This window comes from Leucoraja erinacea, chromosome 13 (assembly GCF_028641065.1).
Source record: "Leucoraja erinacea ecotype New England chromosome 13, Leri_hhj_1, whole genome shotgun sequence".
Taxonomy (NCBI): domain Eukaryota; kingdom Metazoa; phylum Chordata; class Chondrichthyes; order Rajiformes; family Rajidae; genus Leucoraja; species Leucoraja erinaceus.
Genome location: NC_073389.1, coordinates 33540407 through 33563194, shown reverse-complemented (window position 1 = coordinate 33563194; position 22788 = coordinate 33540407). Strand labels below are relative to the sequence as shown.

Genomic DNA, 22788 nt, shown 5'->3' with positions numbered 1-22788 from the left:
TCTAGTTGAGGTTCCAAAATGATCATTTCAAGTTATAGTCTGTATTCAACAGTGTGAGATTTATTAGATTTCAATGTTCACTTGCAACATTGGGAAGTAGCACTTCTAAATCTGGAAGTTCTGTGATGGCTGAAAAGTTTAATCTTGTTACAAACAATGATCCAATTTTATTTTCGTATGAATGCAAGGTGTCTCATCTATATTGCTTTCATACCTGAAAGAACACACAAAAAAGGGGCCTAACTCGGGTTAGGCAGCATCACTAGAGAACATGGATATATTCACTTGGGTAGCTTAAACCTCATGGTGTGGCCACTGAATGCTCAAATTTTAGTTAACTAAAACGCAGAATAACACCCAATTTCTCCACCCCCCCAATATTCTCCACAGATGCATGCCTGCTTTTTTTGTTGGTTGCGACAAACAGTCCTTGTTCTAAACCTACCCTGGCACCATCCTCCAGTGCTTTCTCTGCTATATCGACAACTACAGTTTAATGTGCATCATAATGTGTTCCTATGATGGGTTTCTTCCTGCTCAGGTTTTTGAAGAAGCTTCTTTCACCTTTGAGATCTCCATGTCTTCGCCGTTGATTACACTTTCCTTTACATTTATTTATCCCCAGTACATGTGTGGTGATTTATTTTCTCTATTTGAAGCAAAGATAAGTTTCACCGCACATTTCCCATCAGAAAATGCAAATCTACCTCTGCACCATTTATCTCTTCATGTTGCAGCTGAAACCATCATTTATGCCTATTTTATCCCAGATGTAATGGCCTTGAATTTTAAACTGGTTAAAATTCTCTCCTACTGCCAGGCAGTAGGAAAAGATCGAACATGTTAGCAAATACATTAACCTCCATGAGGCGGCCTGGAGGCGCAGTGGTAGAGATGCTGCCTTACAGCACCAGAGGTCCGGGTTTGATCCTGACCGCAGGTGCTGTCTATACAGAGTTTGTACATTCTACCTGTGATCGCATGAGTTTTCTTTGGGTGCTCTGGTTTTCCCCCACACTCCAAAGTCATACAGGTTTGTAGGTTAATTGGCTATGGTAAAAATTGTAAATTATCCCTAGTGTGTATCATAGTGGTAGTGCACGGAATGATCGCTGGTTGACTCCGTGTGCCCGAAGGGCCTGCTTTCACGCTGTATCTCCAAAGTCTAAAGCAGAGGTCGGCAACCTTGTTCTGCACGGGCCAGGCCGCGTGTCTGAGCAGATGGCGAGCCACATCTATCACGTGTACACATGGATCCTGCCCTCATCCCGCCCCGAATGGCAGGCATCAAATCACGTGTTCACAAGGATCCCACCCCTTCGAGGATGCCACCCCCTAGTTAAGGGCGCTCACGAACATGGCGTACCTATGGTCCGTTGCCTTGGCTCAGTCCTGAAGGCGATGGCTCAAATACTCGTACTCACTCGTCCCCGGCCTATTGACTGATCCCGACAGTGAAGCCCAGACAAAAAGCCGGCACTGTTTTGAGAGCAATGGCTAATGATAGTCAAAGCCTTTGTTCTTTATTGTCTTAAGACCCAGGAACCTCGACCATAGACCTACAGTGAAATACACTCTTGCCCTCATTGGTTGGAAGTGAAATAAAAACAGAAGAGAGTGGAAATGGATAAGGCAGGCAGCTGTGGGAAGAGAAATGTAGTTAATGTTTCAGTTCAATAACCTTTCAGTAGACGGGAAAAGGGTACAGTTGAGGCATATTTTAAGCTGTTTAAAAAAAATTAAAAAAAAAGCTTGGGGCGAAGGGTGAATAAGGCGGGAAAAGAGAGAATAAATGAGAAGGTCTGTTTAAATAGGGAGAACGGGAGAGCTTTAAAGACATAAAAGCTCATAGTGTGGGGAGGAACTGCAGATGCTGGTTTAAACCAAAGATAAACACAATACTGGAGTACCACAGCGGGACAGGCAGCATCTCTGGAGAGAAGGAATGGGTGACAGTGCTGGGTGAAAGGACAGTAAAGGAATTTAACTATTAAGTGTGGTCTGGAGGAGCTGTCAATAGAAGATCATTAATGAATTTAACAGCAAATAAGGGAAAGAGGAAAAAACAATGTAGGAAATAATTGGATACAAAGGATGGAATTACATATTATCTGAACTCTATATCCAAAGGCTGTAATGAAATGTTTTCAAATATTTTTCACCCATGAATTTTCCTAGTTATGATGATAGGTCACAGGCCTTGAAATGTTAATTGTTCCTTCTTCCACAGATACCATCTCACCTATGTATTTCCGATTTATGTTGTGTTTCAGATTTCTAGTACAGTAAACCTTTGTTATAACGAACCATGGTTTGGTGGGGGGGGGAGGGAGAATGGTGTCTGTTTTTGCCGATTGTCTGCTATAACCGAGCAAGGTAATATCATTGTATGTAGTTGATACAAAGAACTGCAGATGATGGTTAATACACAAAAGAAACCAGTGCTGTAGTAACTCAGCAGGCCAGGCAGTATTTCTGGAGGACATGGATAGGAGACGTCGGGACCCTTTCAATCTGGTGAATTACTCTGGTACTTTGTGTCATTTCGCCTTTCAAACTAGGCGTCAATGTTGCTGGTTTGCACCAGCAACCCCTTCTTCACCAGCTGTTGTGGCTCATGTTGTAGACCCTGATAGGACGCGCTTTCTTCAGCCTGCAACAACCGTCAGGATACGCTCGTTCACTGTGAGGCTCCCTCCCGCCTCACCGTCGCATTGTCCGCTCCCCCGCAGCCACCACCTCGTTGCCAGCATCTTCCAAAGTGGAGTATGTCGGCAACTGGAGGAGAAGGTGGTGGAGGGAAGGGGTAGTGGACAGAGCGATGGGAGGAGGATGAGGTGGTGGTGGAGGAGAGAGCATTGTGTGGTCTCTCCACACTATTATGTGGACAAAGCAACGGGGGAGGGGGGGGGGGGGGGTGAAGAGATGATGTGGTGGGGGGGGGGGGAAGGGGGGGGGAGTAAGAGGCCGAGGAGACAAAGTGTTGGCCAACAGAAAGAAGCAGTAACTGGTGGGAGGGAAGGGAGCCCCATGGTGACCAAGCGTGTCTTGGTGGCAGTGGCCTGAAGAAAATGCTGGTCTCGGGGGCTAAAAGGTGAGCTGCAACAACAGCCGCCAACTGAACTATGCAGTGAGAAGAAGTGCTTGCTGGTGCACCTTCCGAGTATGGGGTAAGTCGGCAGGTCTGACTGCAGTAACTGAATTCTGTTATAAAGGGGTCCATTAAAACAAGGGTTTACTGTATTTGCAGTACATTGTTTCTGAAGCTTGGCTGTGAATCTGGAAGGGTAATGGACAGGATATTTTATTACATGATCCCCTGCCATTTCAATAACATCCATCCTAAGCATTCCTGCTCTGCTGTGAAGTGCCTTTGGAATAAATTTCTGTAAGAAATTGTTGCGAAAGAATATGGTTGATGTAGGAAATGCTTTGTTTATCCTTAAAGGGATGAAGTGGGAATGCTGTTCTGATATGGCATTACTGACAATATGTCAGTTGGTATGTTTAGTTTGGAGATACAGCACGGAAACCGGCCCTTCAGCCCACAGGATCCGTGCCGACCAGCAATCCCCGCACACTAACACTTTCTCCACACACTAGGGACAATTTTTACATTTACCAAGCCAATTAACCCACAAACCTGTACGTCTTTGGAGTGTGGGAGGAAACCGAAGATCTCGGAGAAAACCCACGCAGGTCACAGGGAGAACGTACAAACTCCGTACAGACAGTACCCGTAGTCGGGATAGAACCCGGGTCTCCGGTGCTGCATTTTATGTAAGGCAGCAGCTCTACCGCTGCGCCCCCATGGCCGCCCTCGCCTATGGTTTAGTTGGAATAGCAAATGGAAGATGCCGATTAGTGGTGAGGACAGCTAAGTTGCCAATAAAATATTTATACTTGTGGAGCTTTTGTTGCAGTGAGAAGCAAGAGCCTCTCTTTACTGCAGAGTGTCGGTGATTCTATTTCCAATCATTTATTAATGTGCATACTAATTTTTGCACACTGTCCGTGTGTAGACAAAGAAATGATCCAATGGGCTCTCTTCCATGACAGATGCACTGATTTGTTCATTACTTTATGCCAATGGTTGGAGGGGGCTCAATTTCAGGAATAACTCTAGGGTTGTTAGCAAGCTACAGAGAGTGATGGATATTTAAGAAGAATTTAATTGCCCCTATTCTTCCCCATTGCCAATCCATTGTATCATAATCTCTCATCAAATATAAACTTCACAGTACTGGAATAGATCACTTCCATTCTTCCGTACTTTAAAAATCAGACCTTGCCATCTTCACCCTTCAACAATCCTATCAATCAAAAGCCGCAGTCTGAAGGTTTCGACCTGACACGTCACCTATTCCTTCTCTCTAGAGATGCTGCCTGACCCGCTGAGTTACTCCAGCATTTTGTGCCTATCTGTCAAAGTTCTGTCTATTATTCTTATAAGTGCACTGACTCCATGTTCATGTTATCATTTCAATATTTACAGCTCTTTAAGGTAATATTTACAGCTCTTTAAGGGAGTTGTATCTCAGCTTTCTATTCGCTTTTTTAATCTTGACACTAGCACCTTTAGCCTCGAATTTTATATTGTACTTTCATTTCCATTTTGACAGTATAAATATCTTACTATTATTAGCACAAATTTATGTCGTATCTTTCATTTTGGTCCCGTGTTGAATTGTTAACCCAGCTTTGCCCTAAAAGTACCCTCCAAACAGCAACATTTAGTTGTGCATTTTATCAATCCTGCAAGCCAAGAGATACCCAACTTAGAGATGTGGATTTATTTTAAAACAATTGTGTTGTGTGTTATCCTTTTGACATTTGATTTATCATCTGTTTTGTGTCAAGCTTATAGGAGAGCTGCTTTTGGACAGGCACAATTTCACAGTTATGACAAGATACATAAGTAAACCTGAAAATCTGAAGCTCATGATGAACCTCTTAAGGGACCAAAGTAGAAATATCCAGTTTGAGGCATTTCATGTATTTAAGGTAAGTGAGAACTATATTAACCTCCAAATAGCTGTTAAAATTTAAAATTGCTTAAATCAAAAACGGGCTCAGTTTGGACAATTTTGCCCTTTTAAGTTTAAAATGTGTAATAATTTCTGACCTCTGGCTATTAGCCATCCTGCAAGTGGAAACTTTCTCTTTATCTATTCTATCAAAATCCATTCTGAATTTGAGCAAACATGACAGTGCTTGTATGACAAATGTAGCAATGTTAGTGCCGTTGATATCAGCGTCTGTTTGATGGACTGCTTGTGTACCTTATGAGGTCATGCAAACTACATTTAGTTTAGAGATACAGCGTGGAAACAGTCCCTTCGGCCTACCTTGTCCGCGCCGACCAGCGATCCCCACACATTAACACTATCCTACACCCACTAGGGACAATTGTTACATGCCAATGAACCTACAATTGTTACAAGCCAATGAACCTACAAACCTGTACGTCTTTGAAATGTGGAGGTAACCGAACATCTCAGAAAACCCACGCAGATCACAGGGAGAACATACAAACTCCATACAGACAGCACCTGTAGTCAGGATCGAACCTGGGTCTCTGGTGCTGCGTTTGCTGTAAGGCAGCAACTCTACCCCTGCACCATCATTTTGGTTTCTGCTCCTTGGGATTGAGGGTGATTTATTTGCAGTCCAATTCCATATCTTCTGAAGTGCCCGATGAATCTAATGTGGGAACGGTAAACTGTGCAAAAAAAAATGGAGAAGGGAGTGCTTGACCAAGTGGCTGGGAAAATTGGATAGTGGAGCGCTCACTTATGCTACGCTGTTCTCTGCTCCCAATATATGAAATTGAGGTACATATGACTACGGTGAATGCCTTCCTCATTTTGAGCGATTATGCACCTGGGAATCCCATGAATAGGTTGGAATGTGTCAGCTTTTTGAGGTGGTTTATAAACAGCTTTGTATCTTCTGTCCACCTGGTAATATCTTGCTGTGACAGAATAATGGTGTCTGTTTTGGGTCTCTGGTATAGGAGAAAACAAGAGTTGTGTAATTATAACCAAGCTGAAGTAAAATCAAATAGTTTAAAAGTTATTCTTCAAGTTCTTGGAAGAAAGAAAAATCGTGTTGAACCAATGAACGTGTTGTAATGCCATAATGTATAGTCTCATTTTACTTGAACGTAGGCCAGTTTTATCAACTTGTTGTTCATATTAAATGGAGTACCAAAAGTCCCTCTTAACATTGGAACAGTTAGTGTCGAAAGTCAAGTCCAATACTTGTAAATTTGGCATCACGCATATTTTGCAGAAAAATGGTACTGCATTGGAGTGGATGTTTTCTATTTTTGGGTTTAAAATACAAATTATTTTTCACATTGCCTTCACAACCAGTTGTAACAATGCGTAGCAGAGGACGTGGTGGAGATGATTGAATTCAGCATGCATCAGAAATGAGATACAGGCTGAGGCAAGAACTTGTCCTTTAGTAGGCTGACTAGTAGGCTGAGGCAAGAAATTGCAATGTGATTTTTTTTATTGTTGTAATGGAAAGGCATTAAGAGAGGTTTTTTATTTGTATATTTGTGGCTGCGTAGCCTACATAATAGTGTCCTTGTTTGTGTTTTTTGTTGGAAGTAAAATGTCTGTAAATGTTACAAAAATGGGTTCCTTTATACTAAGAAGGATATTAGATTATCCCTAAGTTGGGCTGCATGGGCACATGACATTTTGAATGTATATCAGGGTCATTCCTCACTTGGACAAGTGACCATTGAGCATAGGCACAGGACTCTAGTCAAAATAAAATGTAGAGGTTACCATGGACTTTGCACCTCTTCACATGACAGAGTCTGTACTATTCCTAAGGGAAAGGCAGAAATCCATGCAATTATGAGGGCCTGTCGCTACTTGTAATGGGAACACCGCACAAGTCAAAGGGAGGACCTTATATGTATGCACTGAGTACGAGCAGCTTTTAATTTCATTGTACATGTATAGTGACAATAAATGGCATATCATATCATTATCAAGTCTGCAGCTAAACGTTTCTGGATGCACCTTGTTCCCAGAAGTCCACAATTAACTCTTCACCTTCTATACCAACCACGAGTAATGTCAGTGAAAAGGATTCTGGATGCTATGTTTTTCTTGGAATATTTCATGCATTTTATACTAATTCAATGCATAATTAGCACAGAATAGTTCCAAATTGTGAGGTTACTCTAGTCGGGGTATGGTATGTGATTTTAAAAAATTACAAATTAATAAAACTGTAGGAAACTTGAATCTGCACTTCTTGAAGAATATTTATCTCTGTTAATACTTAAAGTTAAAACAAGAGACCCCAGTTTAACAGCGGTGCAGATTTCACTCTTCACCGATTCTCATCATAAAATGTTGACTCCAATCTCTTAGATTTCCTTTTTATATAGGCATGACCCATTTGAAAATATGTCCCAATGAAATATTTTGCCAATTAGTTTGTTCATGGCAATTAATATATATATGGTGGTACGATGTACTACAACTATTATTGACATAGAACATGGAGCAGTACAGCACTGGAACAGGCCCTTTGGCTCATAATGTTTGTGCTGAACATGATGCCAAATTAAACTGATCTCATCTGCCTTTTGAAGAAGCGCCTCCTATGGGTCCCTTCGATGGTGGGGCGGTCAGTACCTTTGATGGCCTGGACAGTGTCTACCACTCTGCAGTCTCCTTCATTCCTGAATTTCTGAGTTGCCAAACCAGGTGGTGACACAATTGCTTCTTCAAACTAGCCTTGACGTCCCAGCTATAATGCAAAAGGTGTCTGGGTATGCTAACTGGTGTTGGTTGACCACAACGTGCTGCTTCCAATATACATTAATGATTTAGATGAAGGGATTAAAAGTAACGTTAGCAAATTTGCAGATGACACAAAGCTGGGTGGCAGTGTGAACTGTTAGGAGGATGCTATGAGAATACAGGGTGACTTGGACAGGTGCAGATGCAGTTTAATGTGGATAAATGTTAGGTTATCCACTTTGATGACAAGAACAGGAAGGCAGATTATTATCTGAATGGTGTCAAGTTAGGAAAAGAGGAATTACAATGAGATCTGGGTGTCCCTGTACATCAGTCACTGAAAGTAAGCATGCAGGTACAGCAGGCAGTGAAGAAAGCTAATGGCATGTTGGCCTTCTTAACAAGAGGAGTTGAGTATAGGAGCAAAGAGGTCCTTCTGCAGTTGTACAGGCAATGTCTGTCAGAGGCGGGATGTAGACTGCAGCCGTAAAGATGGTGAATTCCCTTGGGAGGTAGAAGGGAATGCACTTCACGGTTAGATGTTGCAGAATGGGGGGCAGATGTTTGACAAGACTGCTATGTCTGCGAACCACAAAGAGTTTACCATTCAGCTGATGCTGTCACCTTTTCCTTCTCCCAATGATGGCATTCTGATCCGTGAGATTGATCAATAAATTATCAATCTTACAGATCGGAATGCCATCATCGGGGAAAGGTGAAGGCATTGGCCGAATGGTAAACTCTTCAGGCTAGAAACTGGGGCTGAGCTGTGTTTCTGTGTTTCTCATTTCCATTTGGTAAAGCAATCTTGCCATTAAGTCCTCAATCTTATTTTCTTGTAATTGTACATTCTAGGGATTGTGAAATTGTGCTATAGGTATTGTATGCATTTTCCTTGGAGAATGAGGCATATAAACCCAATCTACTTCGTAATTCTTTGCAGAAAATTGGTTTAGCTGATTCAGCTGCATACTACCCAGGGGTTCATGGCACATTGGCATTTTGTTTGAAACCATCTTGTTTGGAAAGATTTTTTAATTTTGTTCAGTTTTGTGCATCGTTGCAGAAGTATTTTTCTAATGTCAATTGATAACAATGAGCCAATCATATGTTCCTCATGCGTTCATTGCTGCCCCCTTTTCCTTACACCTGCAACTCTACACCATTCCACACCTCTCTTTTGTCTCCATTAGCAACAATTTAACATTGGCTGGAGAGGTGCAGCTGGGCTGTTATCCATGCCCTACCCTCTGAGCCATCGATGCAAATGCATTCTCTTGAGGTTTGTTTTGTTTTCCTCAAGTGTGTTTTGGGGGATTTGCCCATAACATCTGCAACAATGTCTTGGACAAATCCAGTATTTTATGCTTGGAAAGGAGGTTGCAGGTAGTGGAAGCAGATAGGGAGACTGACAAAAACCTCCAGGAACCGCACGGAAACCTTGGGTGGGGCGCAAAGTCTCCAGAGGTTTCCGTTCAGGTTTCCTAAGTGGGACAGGGGCATACCTGACTGAAATCCTAGGCTAGTTGTGAACATTTGGTATAACCATTCTGCTGGCATTTGTCTCCTCTGCCAATACTTCAGTGAGAATAGATGTTAATGTTTAGATGTGATCTTTTTTTGGCCATTTTTAAAATAGGCTGCAGCAGGAAAACTGAGAATTTGTCTTTCAGAAGTGATCCTTGCAGAATACCTCAATTACTGCAAACTACAATATATTCTCACTCTATTTAAGTCAAAAATGCAATGTGTCCTATTGGTTTTACATTCTCTGAACTTCCTATTATTGAACTATATTAGATAACTATTATATTTTGTACGGAAAAGGGTCCTGACCAGAAAAGTCACCTAACCATGTCTTCCAGAAATGCTGTCTGTTCCACAATTCATCCTGCATTTTGTGTTCTAAACATCTGCATTACTGCAGTCTGTTCTCTATTAACTTCTCACAAACATAATAAGGCCAGTCAAGTATAATTCAGATTTTGAAACTCCATGCCAATTATTCATTTTATATTCATCTCTTCTCTCCATTAATATGGATCCCACTATTTTTCCTACCACCACTGTTAAGATAATTGGTTTATTTTCAAATATAGGAATTGTGTTAGGTGAAAAGTAGTTCTTTGGCAGTAAATCTTTCTCTAATGAATTACAAAAAAAATGTGTAACAATGCTTCTACTATCTTTTTAGTTTATTTAAAATGCATGAATGCAGTCCATCTGAGCCAGGATTTGCAATCCCCCTTGAGTCCTGTTAACTTGTTTACCAAGTCTCTCCCATCAGTACAAATCAATCCTGTCCCAGAACTGGTGCTAGAGACTGCCATGAAAAGAATCCCATGTTTTCCATTCCAGCTGTTTACTGAAATGTTAGTTCTGATGCCTATTTCAGTAGTAGTTTCACAGTGATCAGGCAGCTGAAAGTCATTTCCAGTCGAACATCAAGAATGCTTAATTGTATTATGTACCGGAAACAGAACAATAAAATTCTCACTTGCTGCAAGTTTACTGGCCCATTAATGCAATAACAAAACAAATGTATGGAATCAATAATACAATAAATTATCAGTAGTAGATGTTAATCAGACCAGAATAGTGCAAACCAAAGTAGACAGTGCAACCTAAACAGAGTCCATAGTCAATTGTTGCTGATGTAGAGTTGTGGTTAGGTTGTGTATAGTCAGGTTCAGGAGCCTGATGATTGATGGGATGGGAAGAAGCTGTTCTTGAATCTTGAGGTCATGATTCTCAGGCTCCTGTACAGGCTTCCTGATGTAGCAGCGAGATGAGAGTTTAGCCAGGGTGGTGTGTATGATATTAGCTGCCTTTTTGAGGGAGCAGCTCCTTTAAGCTACCTGTAGATCCCTTCGATGGTGGAGAGCTCAATACCCGTTATGGATCGGGCAATGTCTAACACTTTCTGCAGCCGTCTGTTTCTTGGCGTTCGAGTTACCGAACCATGCAGCCATGCAACCAGTCATTATACTTAATATCTGGAAATTTGATACAAGCCTTAGGTGACATAAGGAATCCCTTCAATCATCTGAAGAAAGAAGCTTGTTTTGTGTTTGCATCACTATGTTGGATCTATGTCAGATCTTCCAAGGCATGTGCAGGAACTTGAAACTATTGACTCTCTGCTGCCTTCCCATTGATGAAGACTGATGCGTAGATCCTTTGCATTCCCTTCCTGAACTCATCAAGCATTCTAATCAGAGTGTTATTCTGGAACTTGTTTGTGTGTTGAGAGCTGTAGCTTCTTAGGCTAGCTCACTGGTTATAGTAAAGTTGCTTACTGCTTGGTTTAATGTGACCATTGTCTTGTGTGCTATCATAGGATATGAAATCACTTGTTACCCTATAGCATTGGGTAGCTCTAGGGAAATTATCTGAGTGGATCAAGAAGTTTATGTTAACCTTAAAAGAATGAGAGAATGTGATAAAGATGAAGAGCTACAAACTGCAGATACTGGAAATAGTTGACTGGTCGGGTAATAAATGTGAAAAGAGAAACCGAGCCTGTGAATTGGCTCGTCAGTTAAGGCCCTTGTCCTGAAGCATTAACTCTTTCTGTTGCCAAAGAATGTGATAAGATGGGGAGACTTTGAAAGGTTGCACAGATTAGCAAACTGAACAAGGGCCTAATTTTGCTGCTGAGCAAAAGCAAATCACGATGAAGAAATCTATTAAAACTTTTAAGAATTGAATGGTTTTGGAACCACGTTGTTTGGAAGATTAAAATAATATTGTTAAGATCTGGATATTACTGGAAAGTTGAATCTGTCTAATCTCTCAATGTTTTACCTGTTGATTTCTCTTTACCCATTAGGTTTTTGTGGCAAATCCAAATAAAACGCAACCCATTCTGGATATCCTGTTGAAAAATCAGGCCAAACTGATAGAATTCCTCAGTCAATTCCAAGCAGACAGAACAGATGACGATCAATTTAATGATGAGAAGTCCTACTTGATTAAACAGATCAGGGATTTGAAAAGACCAGCGCCTCAACAGTCTTAACATGTTTGGTTCAGAGGAATGTCTATGGATGTAGCTTTATTTGCTGTATCTGTATACAATATGATCACATTTCTTTGTAGGAAAGGGATTGTGTAGTAACAGTAACTCACCTCTAGTATTTATATATAATAAAACTAATTTTATTCATGCATATTGTTTTTCAGAGTGCTTGTACATTAGTTTTCCCCCCTCCTACATATAAGGTAGTATGTAAGTTTAGAGGTTTACATACTTGCACAGTAGCAGTGATTCTTTTCTTTGCTCTTAAAATTCAGGTATCCAGTGCTGAGGCTAGCATGCTGTTGATTTGGCTATTATAGCTAAATAAGATATCGCTACTGTTCTTCTATGTAAATTCATTTTTATTTTGATTGTTTATCACAGTGAATTAGGGCACATCTGCAAAACCACCTGTTCACAATGGTAAGTGTGCAGAACCTGATCTCTAACTAGCTTTAAGAATGGGCTTCCCCAATCTCCCTGATGTGATCCCACTGAAAAGCACTATTATAATAACTCTACTTCAAATTAGCCTCACTTAACTACCGTAATTGAGTTAATATCTTTCCATAAATCTACTCATTTTATATTAATACACTTCTCTTTGTGAACAGATTAGGATAAAGCAGATGAAGAATGATTGGTGAATATTTTCTTTAAGTATGAAAATGAAACCATGTCCCCATTTTTTTTTTTTTTTTTTTTTTTTTTTAAATAATTTACTTGGGGCCAAGTTATAATTTAAATTTTTGGTTGCACATATCGTTTTTTTTTTCTTTTTAAAATGTGTAATTGTACATACGTGGTTGCATTCACTGAGTACCTGTTATGCTATGTACGGCTGCAGTTGAAAGTAATTGCTGCTTTGGTCAACTTTTCACAAGGTCACAAATACAGCCTACTTTGAGTACTTTTTAAATAAAAGTTATTAAACTTACAAAACGCCTTATTTGTTTGTTTTATGTGATTTATGCTGTACATTTGCCAAGCGTTCACAATTTCACCTTTAAAGATGTGACATGAATTGTGCATTATTTTGAGAGGCCATTAATTCTTAAAAATTGATTTTTTTTTACAAACTCTTAAATTGGATGGTTTGGGAAACTGCTTTATTACTGCTACCTTGAAATTACGAATCATTGTACTAGCCTTAAGGCAATTATTACTGAAGAAATTATATTGAGGATCCTTCAGATTAAATTGTTTATTTCACTGGTGAATGACTATATAATATTTGTGTGGACAGAGTTGAAAAATTAAAAAGAAAACATGGCTATTAAGACAACAATTATGGTGATTTTTATAATTGTAGTACTGTGCACAAAGTCTTAATGATGTCTTTAAATTTAAGTTATCATTTAATATTTTACCTGTATTCTCATCCAACTCGTGTTCCACTCTTTGTTCCCACTGTTACTTGATCTGTCTCCTATCTTTCAGTAACCACATTTGCACAACTCTTTGGGTAAAGAAATTTATTTCAAATTAGATTTCTTGGTGACTATCCTGTATTGATGGACTTTTTTTACAAACTGCTCCCACAGGTGGAAATTATCTCTGTATCCACGCAATCAAAATATTTCATAATTTCAAAGACCCTTGTTTTCATTGTCCTTATATCTACCCTCCAGTGCCTCGCTAATCATCTTTAGAACACACCAACCAGAACAGTACATGGTATTCTAAACAAGTTGTGTGATATAACCAAGGGTCATACAGACTTAGCATAATTTTCCTACATTTAAGTCCTATCCCTCTAGATATAAACCTTGGTGCTTTGCTTCTAGACACGCGTCGTAAATAACGTAGCTTCCCCAGTCTTTCTGCCAAAATGTATTAACCTGCATTTATCTCTTTTGAACTTTATTTGCCAATACTACGTGTTTAGTAATGTTCTTCTGTAATTTGTTGAGCCTTCCGTCGTGCTACTAATTTCCCTCCCCCTTAGATGTTACTTACAAATTTAGAAATTGAATTTTTGATTCTAAAGTCCAAATCATTCAAGTAATTTGTGAACATGGGTAAATGGAATGCAGTGCTATGCAAAATAATAGCTTTGGTTCGGGTTCACAGCTGTAAACTACTCTTCAATTAATAATGAAGTGCCTGACTGACCAAAGTGGAAAAATGAAACTGCTTTGAACTTTCAATGAAGATGATGCTTATTTGTGACAGAAATTAGTTAAAAGGGTTCTCTTCTCGAGTGATTTGTACTCAATGTATTTTCTTAACCTTTACTTAGACTGGCTAATTCTGAAGTATTGTTAGGATATCTGCTCTAATCAAGTAGATTCCTATTGTATTCTGCAGCCTTAGTGCACTTTCAGGTTGGGGATGTCAAAGACGGGAAGAGATGGGGACTGCATGCTTCAGCAATTTTCCATTCCCCCCCCCCCCCCCCCCCCCCACTTATACTCCTGAGCAGCACCATTATCAATGAAGCCATCTGACTGGCCCAATGCCAAATTATACTTTGAATGCCATAAAAAATTAATGAAAAGTCAAATTTTGTAAGCCTATCATAAAGCCATTGTTCTATTGGAATGGAAATCTGGCAAATGTATATTTGAATCTCATCACAGCAGCGTGAGATACTGACGTATTTTAAAATCTGATAATAATCTCCTGGTCCCTTATACTAATTTGATAAAACTCGTCAAAACTCTGTTGTACAGTGACATCCCTTGGAGACTAAAAGCAGTTCCACCCAATGCAGTGGACTCTTACCTTTTGAAGAAGCCATTGCCTCTACGTCTGCCTTGCTGTTGAACATTACAGTTAATCTTCAACCTCCTCTTCCCACTTGACACTTGATCATTCTTGACACCCTGAATTTCGATTAAGGGATCTTAGTATGATGACAATGATGCAGAATAAACTGGTAGAAAAAAATATATAAATTCCATTTTAATAACAGATGAAATTGTGTCTGACATTTCTATCTCCATCAGTGCAACTTGCAACTTGGATCATTTCATGTTCACTGCTGAATCCAGGGTCGGTGCAATATTTCTCCACACAATTCAAGTTGCCTTAGTGACTGAATTAAGTGAATATACTTTCTGTAGTATCCAGTGATATGTACTTGTAGGGACCTATAGGATCTTTAGTGTTGCTGCGTAAAAATGTTAACATAAGAAATAACCATCAACGTAACATCCTGTATTAAAGTCAATAAATCTGAACTAAGGGCAGTATCAGATAATAAGTCTGTATCAAAATTCATAACATACCACAGTTCTCAATTGTAACTAATACTATTATATGGTTTTCTAACTATCCTGATATTACTAACTTTTTCATTGTTCATATTACCTTGAACCATTTCGCACACAGCACCTATTGCTGCCTTCAAATAGAAAGATTTGGGCAGTAAAGAGAAGCAAGATCATGAAACAGTCAGATTAGGTCTCAGCAATTGGGCCACTGGCCTAAGTTTATCAAATTTATTTCTGATTATTTATTCACAAGTCCATCTTTCTTCTGATACATAATGGCCCAGATTCGTAACATACTTGGTTTAAATTGAAAGTAGACGCACAATGCTGGAGTAACTCAGCGGGACAGGACAGCATCTCTGGAGAGAAGAAATGGGTGATGTTTCGGGTCGAGAACCTTCTTCAGGCATATTTGATTCTTATTGACCCTCCTGACCAATGGACCATTTCTAACCTAATCCATATAACTCTATCCTTTATCTGTCCCAATATATATCAGCCTTGAACCTGGTTCCCATTAGCTCTCTCCCGCGTTGGAATTAATTATTATTAACAACTAACCATGGCTCAGCGGTGTCATTTGACCCTCCATACCGCAAGGCAGAGGCTTTACTGGGAGTAGGCTGGTACTTCAGCAAGGCAATGCCTTTCCTTCAAATACACTGGTTGCCCTTGGTGATGGATTGTACAGTGACAGTCTCTTAAGAGCCTTAGACAAACCCTTGGAGACTAAAAGCTGCTGCATCTGTTATTGCAGTTCCACCCAATGTTGTAGACTATTATCTGTTGAACGAACCATTGCAAAAACCTAAAAAATGAGACGGGAAGTAGGCCATTTATTCCTTCAAGTCTGCACCGCTATTTTGAGGAGTAGGGAATTTATCAGAGTCGGCCTAGCCAACATCTACTTTCCAATTAACACCATTAAATGGTTTGTATGATCATTATCACAGTGCATAATTTGGATTCCTGTTTCCTCCATTACCACAATGATCACACTTCAAAAAGTATTTGCTGGTTGTATCTAAAGGTCAGGAAAGTATTAATGCAATTTAAGCAATGGCTGTGAATCCGAAATGTTCACAAGCTCTGATCTATACTGAGCTTATGGATTTGATGGGCCATGATCCAGATCAATCACATCTGTTAATGCTCAGCCCCATTGCTTTTGACTCGCATTGGATCAGGTCCACAATGGAAAATGTTGCCAATACAAACAGATCCTAATCACACCTCAATGGTTTCTGCTTATTGAGTGTGGATTTAAAACCAATGCGATTGATAAATGTCAACATTTATACTACATTTGGCTACTGTAATTTAAGTCTTGTTAATATTTTTTTAGATAAAAGGTTTCACGTATTGCCATGTCTCTTTAGTTTGTTTTGCCATTGTTTTTATTCTGTATTTATTTTGCATTCACGTCATTATGTCGTGGGTTTCATTCCATTGCTAAGAAATTCCAGCGCACCTTTATGTGCATTCATGAGTGAATAAACATTTTGGTCATGGCACATGTTTCACTCCTCAAGGCCAGACTTAGCAAGTCAGCCTCTGCCTTGGGGTGCAGAGGGGGAGGGGTGACAAACAGATGAATATGTAGACCAGCAATGGGGAAGAGGGATAAACTATAAGGAACAGTGGGCTTCAACGAAAATGGAAAACAAATCATGCCCAAAACAGGTCCATTTTTTCCTGAAAGAGTTCCTTACAACAAGATTATGACTTGTTGCAAAAGATCTTTGTGGGAATAATCCAAATTAAGATTGCCTTTGCCCTTCATGGTTACCCAACATATTGATCTAGAAAGTCATCTTGTCTACAATCATATATTTGCAATCATCTTATTATTGCAGATTTGATTTATCCTGTCTATGGGTAAAGTCTCGTATGATTTCTTTATTACCCCTGAAACATGCTTCTCTACTTTCCTAACTGTTTTTGTTCCAAATATTTAAAGTACTGCTTAGTGACCTGAGAGTTACTCTTCCCAACATTTTGTCTTTTGCTGTTTCAGAGAGTGTAGTGAGAAGAGAGAACATGAAAATAAGCACTTATTTATTCTATTACATCTATTCGCCTGCCTTCAGCCGACCCCAACCCCCACCCTTCCATGTGTTCACCATTCCCCCCGACCTCCCCTTTTCTGGTACAGAATGGTCTGTCCTCAGCAGAGGCCTCGCCTTTGTTCCCCTCCGCCCCCACCTCAACAAGTTCTGGGTCCGCCATGATGTAGAGCTTTTCTTCAGTCGCGTCAGCCTCCGGGCCTTTTTCTGTGGGAAGGTCCTCACCACCTAGTGATGACTCCTCCTGTCACCAATGGGCCACCTCCTCTTAGACTCCCCCGGATGGCCCTCTACCTTCTTTAGACATTATCATTTCCAAATGCCGGTGGGACATCAACTGCCTCAAATATTCCACTCCCCTTACTCTACCCAGGCATACACTGGCCCTATCCCCGAACTCTACCTCCGCTACATTGACGACTGCATTGGTGCTACCTCCTACACCCATCCAGAACTCACTGACTTTATCAATTTCACCACTAATTTCCATCCTGCACTCAAATTCACTTGGACCATCTCCGACATCTCCCTACCGTTTCTAGGTCTCACTGTCTCCATCACGGGAAACAGACTATTGAACGACATCTATTACAAACCTACTGATTCCCACCGCTATCTTGACTACACTTCTTCCCACCCTACTTCCTGCAAAGACTCTATCCCCTACTCCCAATTCCTCCTTCTATGCTGCATCTGCGCCCAGGATGAGGTGTTCCATACCAGGGCATCGGAGATGTCCTCATTCATTAGGAAACGGGGGTTCCCCTCTTCCATTATAGATGAGGCTCTCACTAGGGTCTCCCCAATATCCCACAGCACCGCTCTTACTCCCCCTCCCCTTCATAACAAGGACAGAGTCCCCCTTGTCCCCACCTTCCACCCCATCAGCCGTCGCATACAGCATATAATCCACCAACATTTTTGCCACCTCCAACGGGATCCCACTACTGACCACATCTTCCCATCTCCACTCCATTCTGCTTTCCACAGAGACCGTTTCTTCTGGAACTCCCTGGTCAACTCGTCCCTTCCCACCCAAACCACCCCCTCCCCAGGTACTTTCCCCAGCAACCGCAGGAGATGCAACACCTGTCCCTTTACCTCCCCCCTTGACTCCATCCAAGGACCCAAACTGTCTTTCCAAGTGAGGCAGATGTTCACTTGCACCTTCTCCAATCTTATCTACTGTATCTGCTGTTGCAGGTGTCAACTTCTCTACATCGGCGAGACCAAGCGCAGGCTCGGCGATCATTTACTGAACACCTCCGCTCAGTCTGCCTTAACCCACCTGATCTCCCGATGGCTCAGCACTTCAACTCCCCCTCGCATTCCCTATCTGACCTTTCTCTCCTGGGCCTCCTCCATTGTCAGAGTGAGGCCCAGCGCAAATTGGAGAAACAGCACCTCATATTTCGTCTGGGTAGTTAACACCCCAGCGGTATGAACATTGACTTCTCTAACTTCAGATAGCCCTTGCTTTCTCTCTCCATCCCGTTCCCAGTTCTCCCACTAGTCTTTCTCTGACTACATTCTATCTTTATCCCGCCCCCTTCCCTGACATCAGTCTGAAGAAGGGTCTCGACCCGAAACATCGCCCATTCCTTCTCTCCAGAGATGCTGCACCACCCGCTGAATTACTCCAGCATTTTGTGTCTACCTTCGATGAAAATAAGCACAACACATTCTTGAAGTTGTCAGATGAGACTTGATGGCGGCAACATTGTCACAGGGAAAGGCAACCACCCGCAGATTGGCTGCAGGGGATGTTATGGGGTCAGGTCAGGGTATAATCTGTGGTGTTTAAGGGCTGGAGTGTAGTTTTAAATATTTCACTTACATAGCAGGCCTCCCAGTTTGATGCTGTGGGAGTTATACAATGTTGTCTTGGGAATCCCCAGCAACAGATACCCCAGGACAAAATGGCCCAAGTTTCCCTACAAATGTGGACATGGAACAATGACAAACAAATACATGAAAACGCTACCTATAATAACATGGAAGTGTACATTGATCATGTTGGGCTTGCAAGGTGACTAATGCTAGAAAATGGCAAGGGTTGGTGCATAGTCAAGCAGGTAGTATTATTGTAAAGGGAGGAACTGCAGATGCTGGTTTAAATCAAAGATAGGCACAAAAAGCTGGAGTAACTCAGTGGGACAGGCAGCATCTCTGGAGAGAGGAATGGGTGATGTTTCGGGTTGAGACCCTTGTCTGAAGAAGGGTCACACATTCCTTCTCTCCAGAGATGCTGCTTGTCCCACTGAGTTACGGCAGCTTTTTGTGTCTATCTTGGGTAGTATTATTGTATCACTGGACCATTATTGATCAGGAGAACTGTGGAAACACCAAATTAATTAAAAATCTAATTATTAAATGAATAAAAACTGGAAAGGTGGTATCGGTAATACCAGCTACTAAATGAATGATTTGACACAAGAAATCTTTTGGTCACAAATCCCTTTTCGAGAAGGAAACTGTCTGTACTTATCCAATCCGGCCCATGTGTCTCTTCATTGTCCTTGGAAACAGCCTGGTACACAACTAAAGAAAGCATTAACTGGACTGACTACCTGGCATTGAACAAGACACAGGATTCAACGATGACCAAGGAACAAATACCCAGCCCTTCCTCTCTAACATATGGAGAGCAGTGCCAACATTTAGAACCGTTACAGACCAGCCAAGTACCAACCTGACAAGTTACTTATACTTTCCAGTCAATGTTCTATACTCACAGAATCATTGCCATCGTTGGATATGCCTTGTCCTACTAACGGAACACACCAACCAGAAGTGGTGGTGCAGTGGCAATAGTAGGCCTCGGCATCAACTCAAACCCAATAAGCAAGAAAACCTCCAGGTTGCCACCCTCTATCATCCTTGGATGATGAATGAATCAATATTCTAGATTAAACACCATCGGAATAAGCATTGGAAGCAGCAAGGGCACAGGATGTACTATGTATGCACCAATACCCAAGTTACTCAGACGCACCACATCTGACTGTTGATGGTCAAGTTCTGAAGAACTGCACCTGCGGCAGGTGGTGAGAGAATTGACGTAGAGGAAAACCCCATTTGACCTTGTCTTTACCAATTCATTTGTTGATCCATCTGTCCACGTCAGTATTGTTAGGCTGATCACAGTGCAGCTGCTGTAGAGACAGTATCTCATCGCAGTGAAGATACCGACCACCACATTGTGCAGCACTACCAGACGTACGAAAGGGGATAAATTCAGAACCAATGTAGCTGGCCACACCCAGGTGCCATGTTGAACTGTGTGGTATCAACAGAAGCAGAATTGTATCCTGGTATAATACAGGAGTATTATAAACACATTATCTGCAGTGTATCAATGGTTCCCAAGAGCAATTGGGGATAGGCAATAAATGTTTGATTTCCCAGAAATGCTGACATTTCAAAGAATAAACAAAAATCTTACGCAATCACAAAAGGTAACTACCTCAAACATGAAGTGCGCGTACCTTACTTGCTGATCTATTTCCTGCTTTGGAGATCCAATGCATTTCCATACGTGCCACAGAACATTGCTGCTGCAAGAGCACCCTCTAATGGTGTGTCTAAGAACTAAAACATTTTGACATTGAATGTCGTGTTACTAAAATAATTGTACGAGATAAAAAAATATTTTTAATACTGTGCACTTCACCACCTCAAGACATTCTGTAAAGATGCAATACCTGTTCCTAAACTTCCTCCCTCACATCCATTCAGGGACTCCTTCCAGGTGAGACACAAATTAATGTACAGCATGGTCGGAAATCCCGGGTGGGGGCGACGTCCCCCCTATGTTTGGAGAGGTGGGAGACAATCCCCCCCCCATGTTTTCTTGTATGTCGAAACGTAACTTAGGCCTATTCTCCGATCCCTTTACCCCCTAAATGCTCCCACCCACCATGGAAGGAAGCTAGCGCTACACTCTTCCCAATTAAGCCAGTGTTATCATGCGTACGTACATACCCGTTCATCAGGGGTCTCCAAACTATGGCCCGCGGGCCACATCCGGCCCGCCACGAGATTTGATCCGGACCGCAGCAAGCTCAGTGCGGGACAGAGCGTGTGTCACTTGGGCATCAAGTCAATTCGAGTTGGGGAACACGGTGGCCCGGTGTTGTTACCGGTAGGAGGAACAGTGACTCATATTCCGCTTAGGTGGCTTACAACCCAATGGTATGAACATTGAATTCTCCAATATTAGGTAACCAACCAAGAACCCCACTTCCTTCTCCCCCCCTCTTCAACTCTCCCCTCTTACCTGTAAGCCCATCTGGATTCGCACCCATTTCTCCCCATCCACCTACATTCCTTCCTCTAGTTTCAAAATTTGCAACTCTTTTGTCCTTAAGTCACACCTTTTGATTTTTCATCTCTGGCCTTTGTCCAACCACTTGTCTATAAAACAAACGCCCCTAACTGTTTCCACCTATTATTTGCCAGGCTTTGTGCTCCCTCTCCTCTGTTCCAGCTTTCTTCCCAACCCTCCAGCACAATCAGTCTGAAGAGCTTCAGGAGAGACAGGGGTGAGGAAAAAGAGGAGGGGATGATGTCACGACAGTGTTCAGAGGTGACATTATGGACAGTTCAACTAGTGAGGCTATATGGGTGGAGCTGAGGTACAAGAAAGGGATGATCACCTTGTTGGGGGTGTACTACAGACTGCCGAATAGTCAATGGGAATTCGAAGAGAAAATGTGCCGGGAGATTGCAGACAGCTGCAGGTCGATTAAGGCTGTTATAGTAGGGGATTTCAACGTTCCCAATATAGACTGGGAACATCATAGCGTGAAGGGTTTAGATGGGGTGCAATTCCTCAAAAGTGTTCAAGAGTTTCCTTAAACAGTATGTGGAGGTCCCCAAACGTGAGAGGGCAATGCTGGATCTAGTATTGGGAAATTGGGAAGGGCAAGTTAATGAAGTGTTTGTGGAGGAGCCTTTTGGGACAAGTGACCACAGTTTGATTAAGTTTAAGATAGTTATGGATCAGGATGGAGAGGGTCCACGTGTTAAAATGCTTAACTGGGGTAAGGTTAACTTTGTGGGTATGAGAGAAGGGCTCGCTCAAGTTGACGGGAACAGGTTATTTGAGGGGAAAGGAACATCGGCCAACTGGGATGTTTTTAAAAGTGTACTGAAGAAAGCTCAGGATGTGTACATCCCCGTTAGAGAGAAAAGGCAAAGCAGGCAAACGTAAGGAAGCTTGGCTGATGAGGGAAATTGAGACGTTACTCAAAAACAAGAAGGATGCATGGGACAGGTATAGGCGTGGAAACTTTTAAAATCTTTCACCTGCACGGAGAGCCCGACCTTTTCCGTTGTCGTTGGGGCTGCAATGTGGAGCTGCCTCCAGCAAGAACGTCCTGGGGCTCCAGTCACGGAGCTGCGGAGCTACTCACCATCATGGAGCTGGCCGAGTCCGGAGCGGGTGGAGCTGTGGTGGCGCGCTGCTGTGACCCGACCCCCGGAGATTCGGAGGCTTACTGCAAGTCTGGCAGACAGTAATATCGGGAGCCCGCGGGTCACTGGTGGGAGACCGCTTTTCGAGGCTTCCGCAACGGCGACTTCTCCCGCCCGAGTAGCGGGGTCGAGGATGACCTGGAGCGGGGCCTTACATCATCGCCCGGCGTGGCTTCAACGGCTGCGGGACTTTGCTAGCGCCCGCCGGGGGCTCCAACAACAAGACCCGG

General features: G+C 41.9%; 1 protein-coding gene across 3 annotated transcripts in view; it reads left to right on the top strand.

Moving 5' to 3' along the window:
• Positions 1 to 12738, top strand: part of LOC129702835 (calcium-binding protein 39-like) — a 58985-nt gene extending 46247 nt beyond the window's left edge. For all 3 annotated transcript variants that reach the window (XM_055644861.1, XM_055644859.1, XM_055644860.1), the window contains 2 exons: positions 4861 to 5004; positions 11608 to 12738. In XM_055644861.1, coding sequence (XP_055500836.1) covers positions 4861 to 5004; positions 11608 to 11796 — 333 coding nt within the window. In that variant the 3' untranslated portion in view covers positions 11797 to 12738. The remainder of the gene's footprint in view (positions 1 to 4860; positions 5005 to 11607) is intronic.
• The last annotated feature ends 10050 nt before the right edge of the window (positions 12739 to 22788 follow it).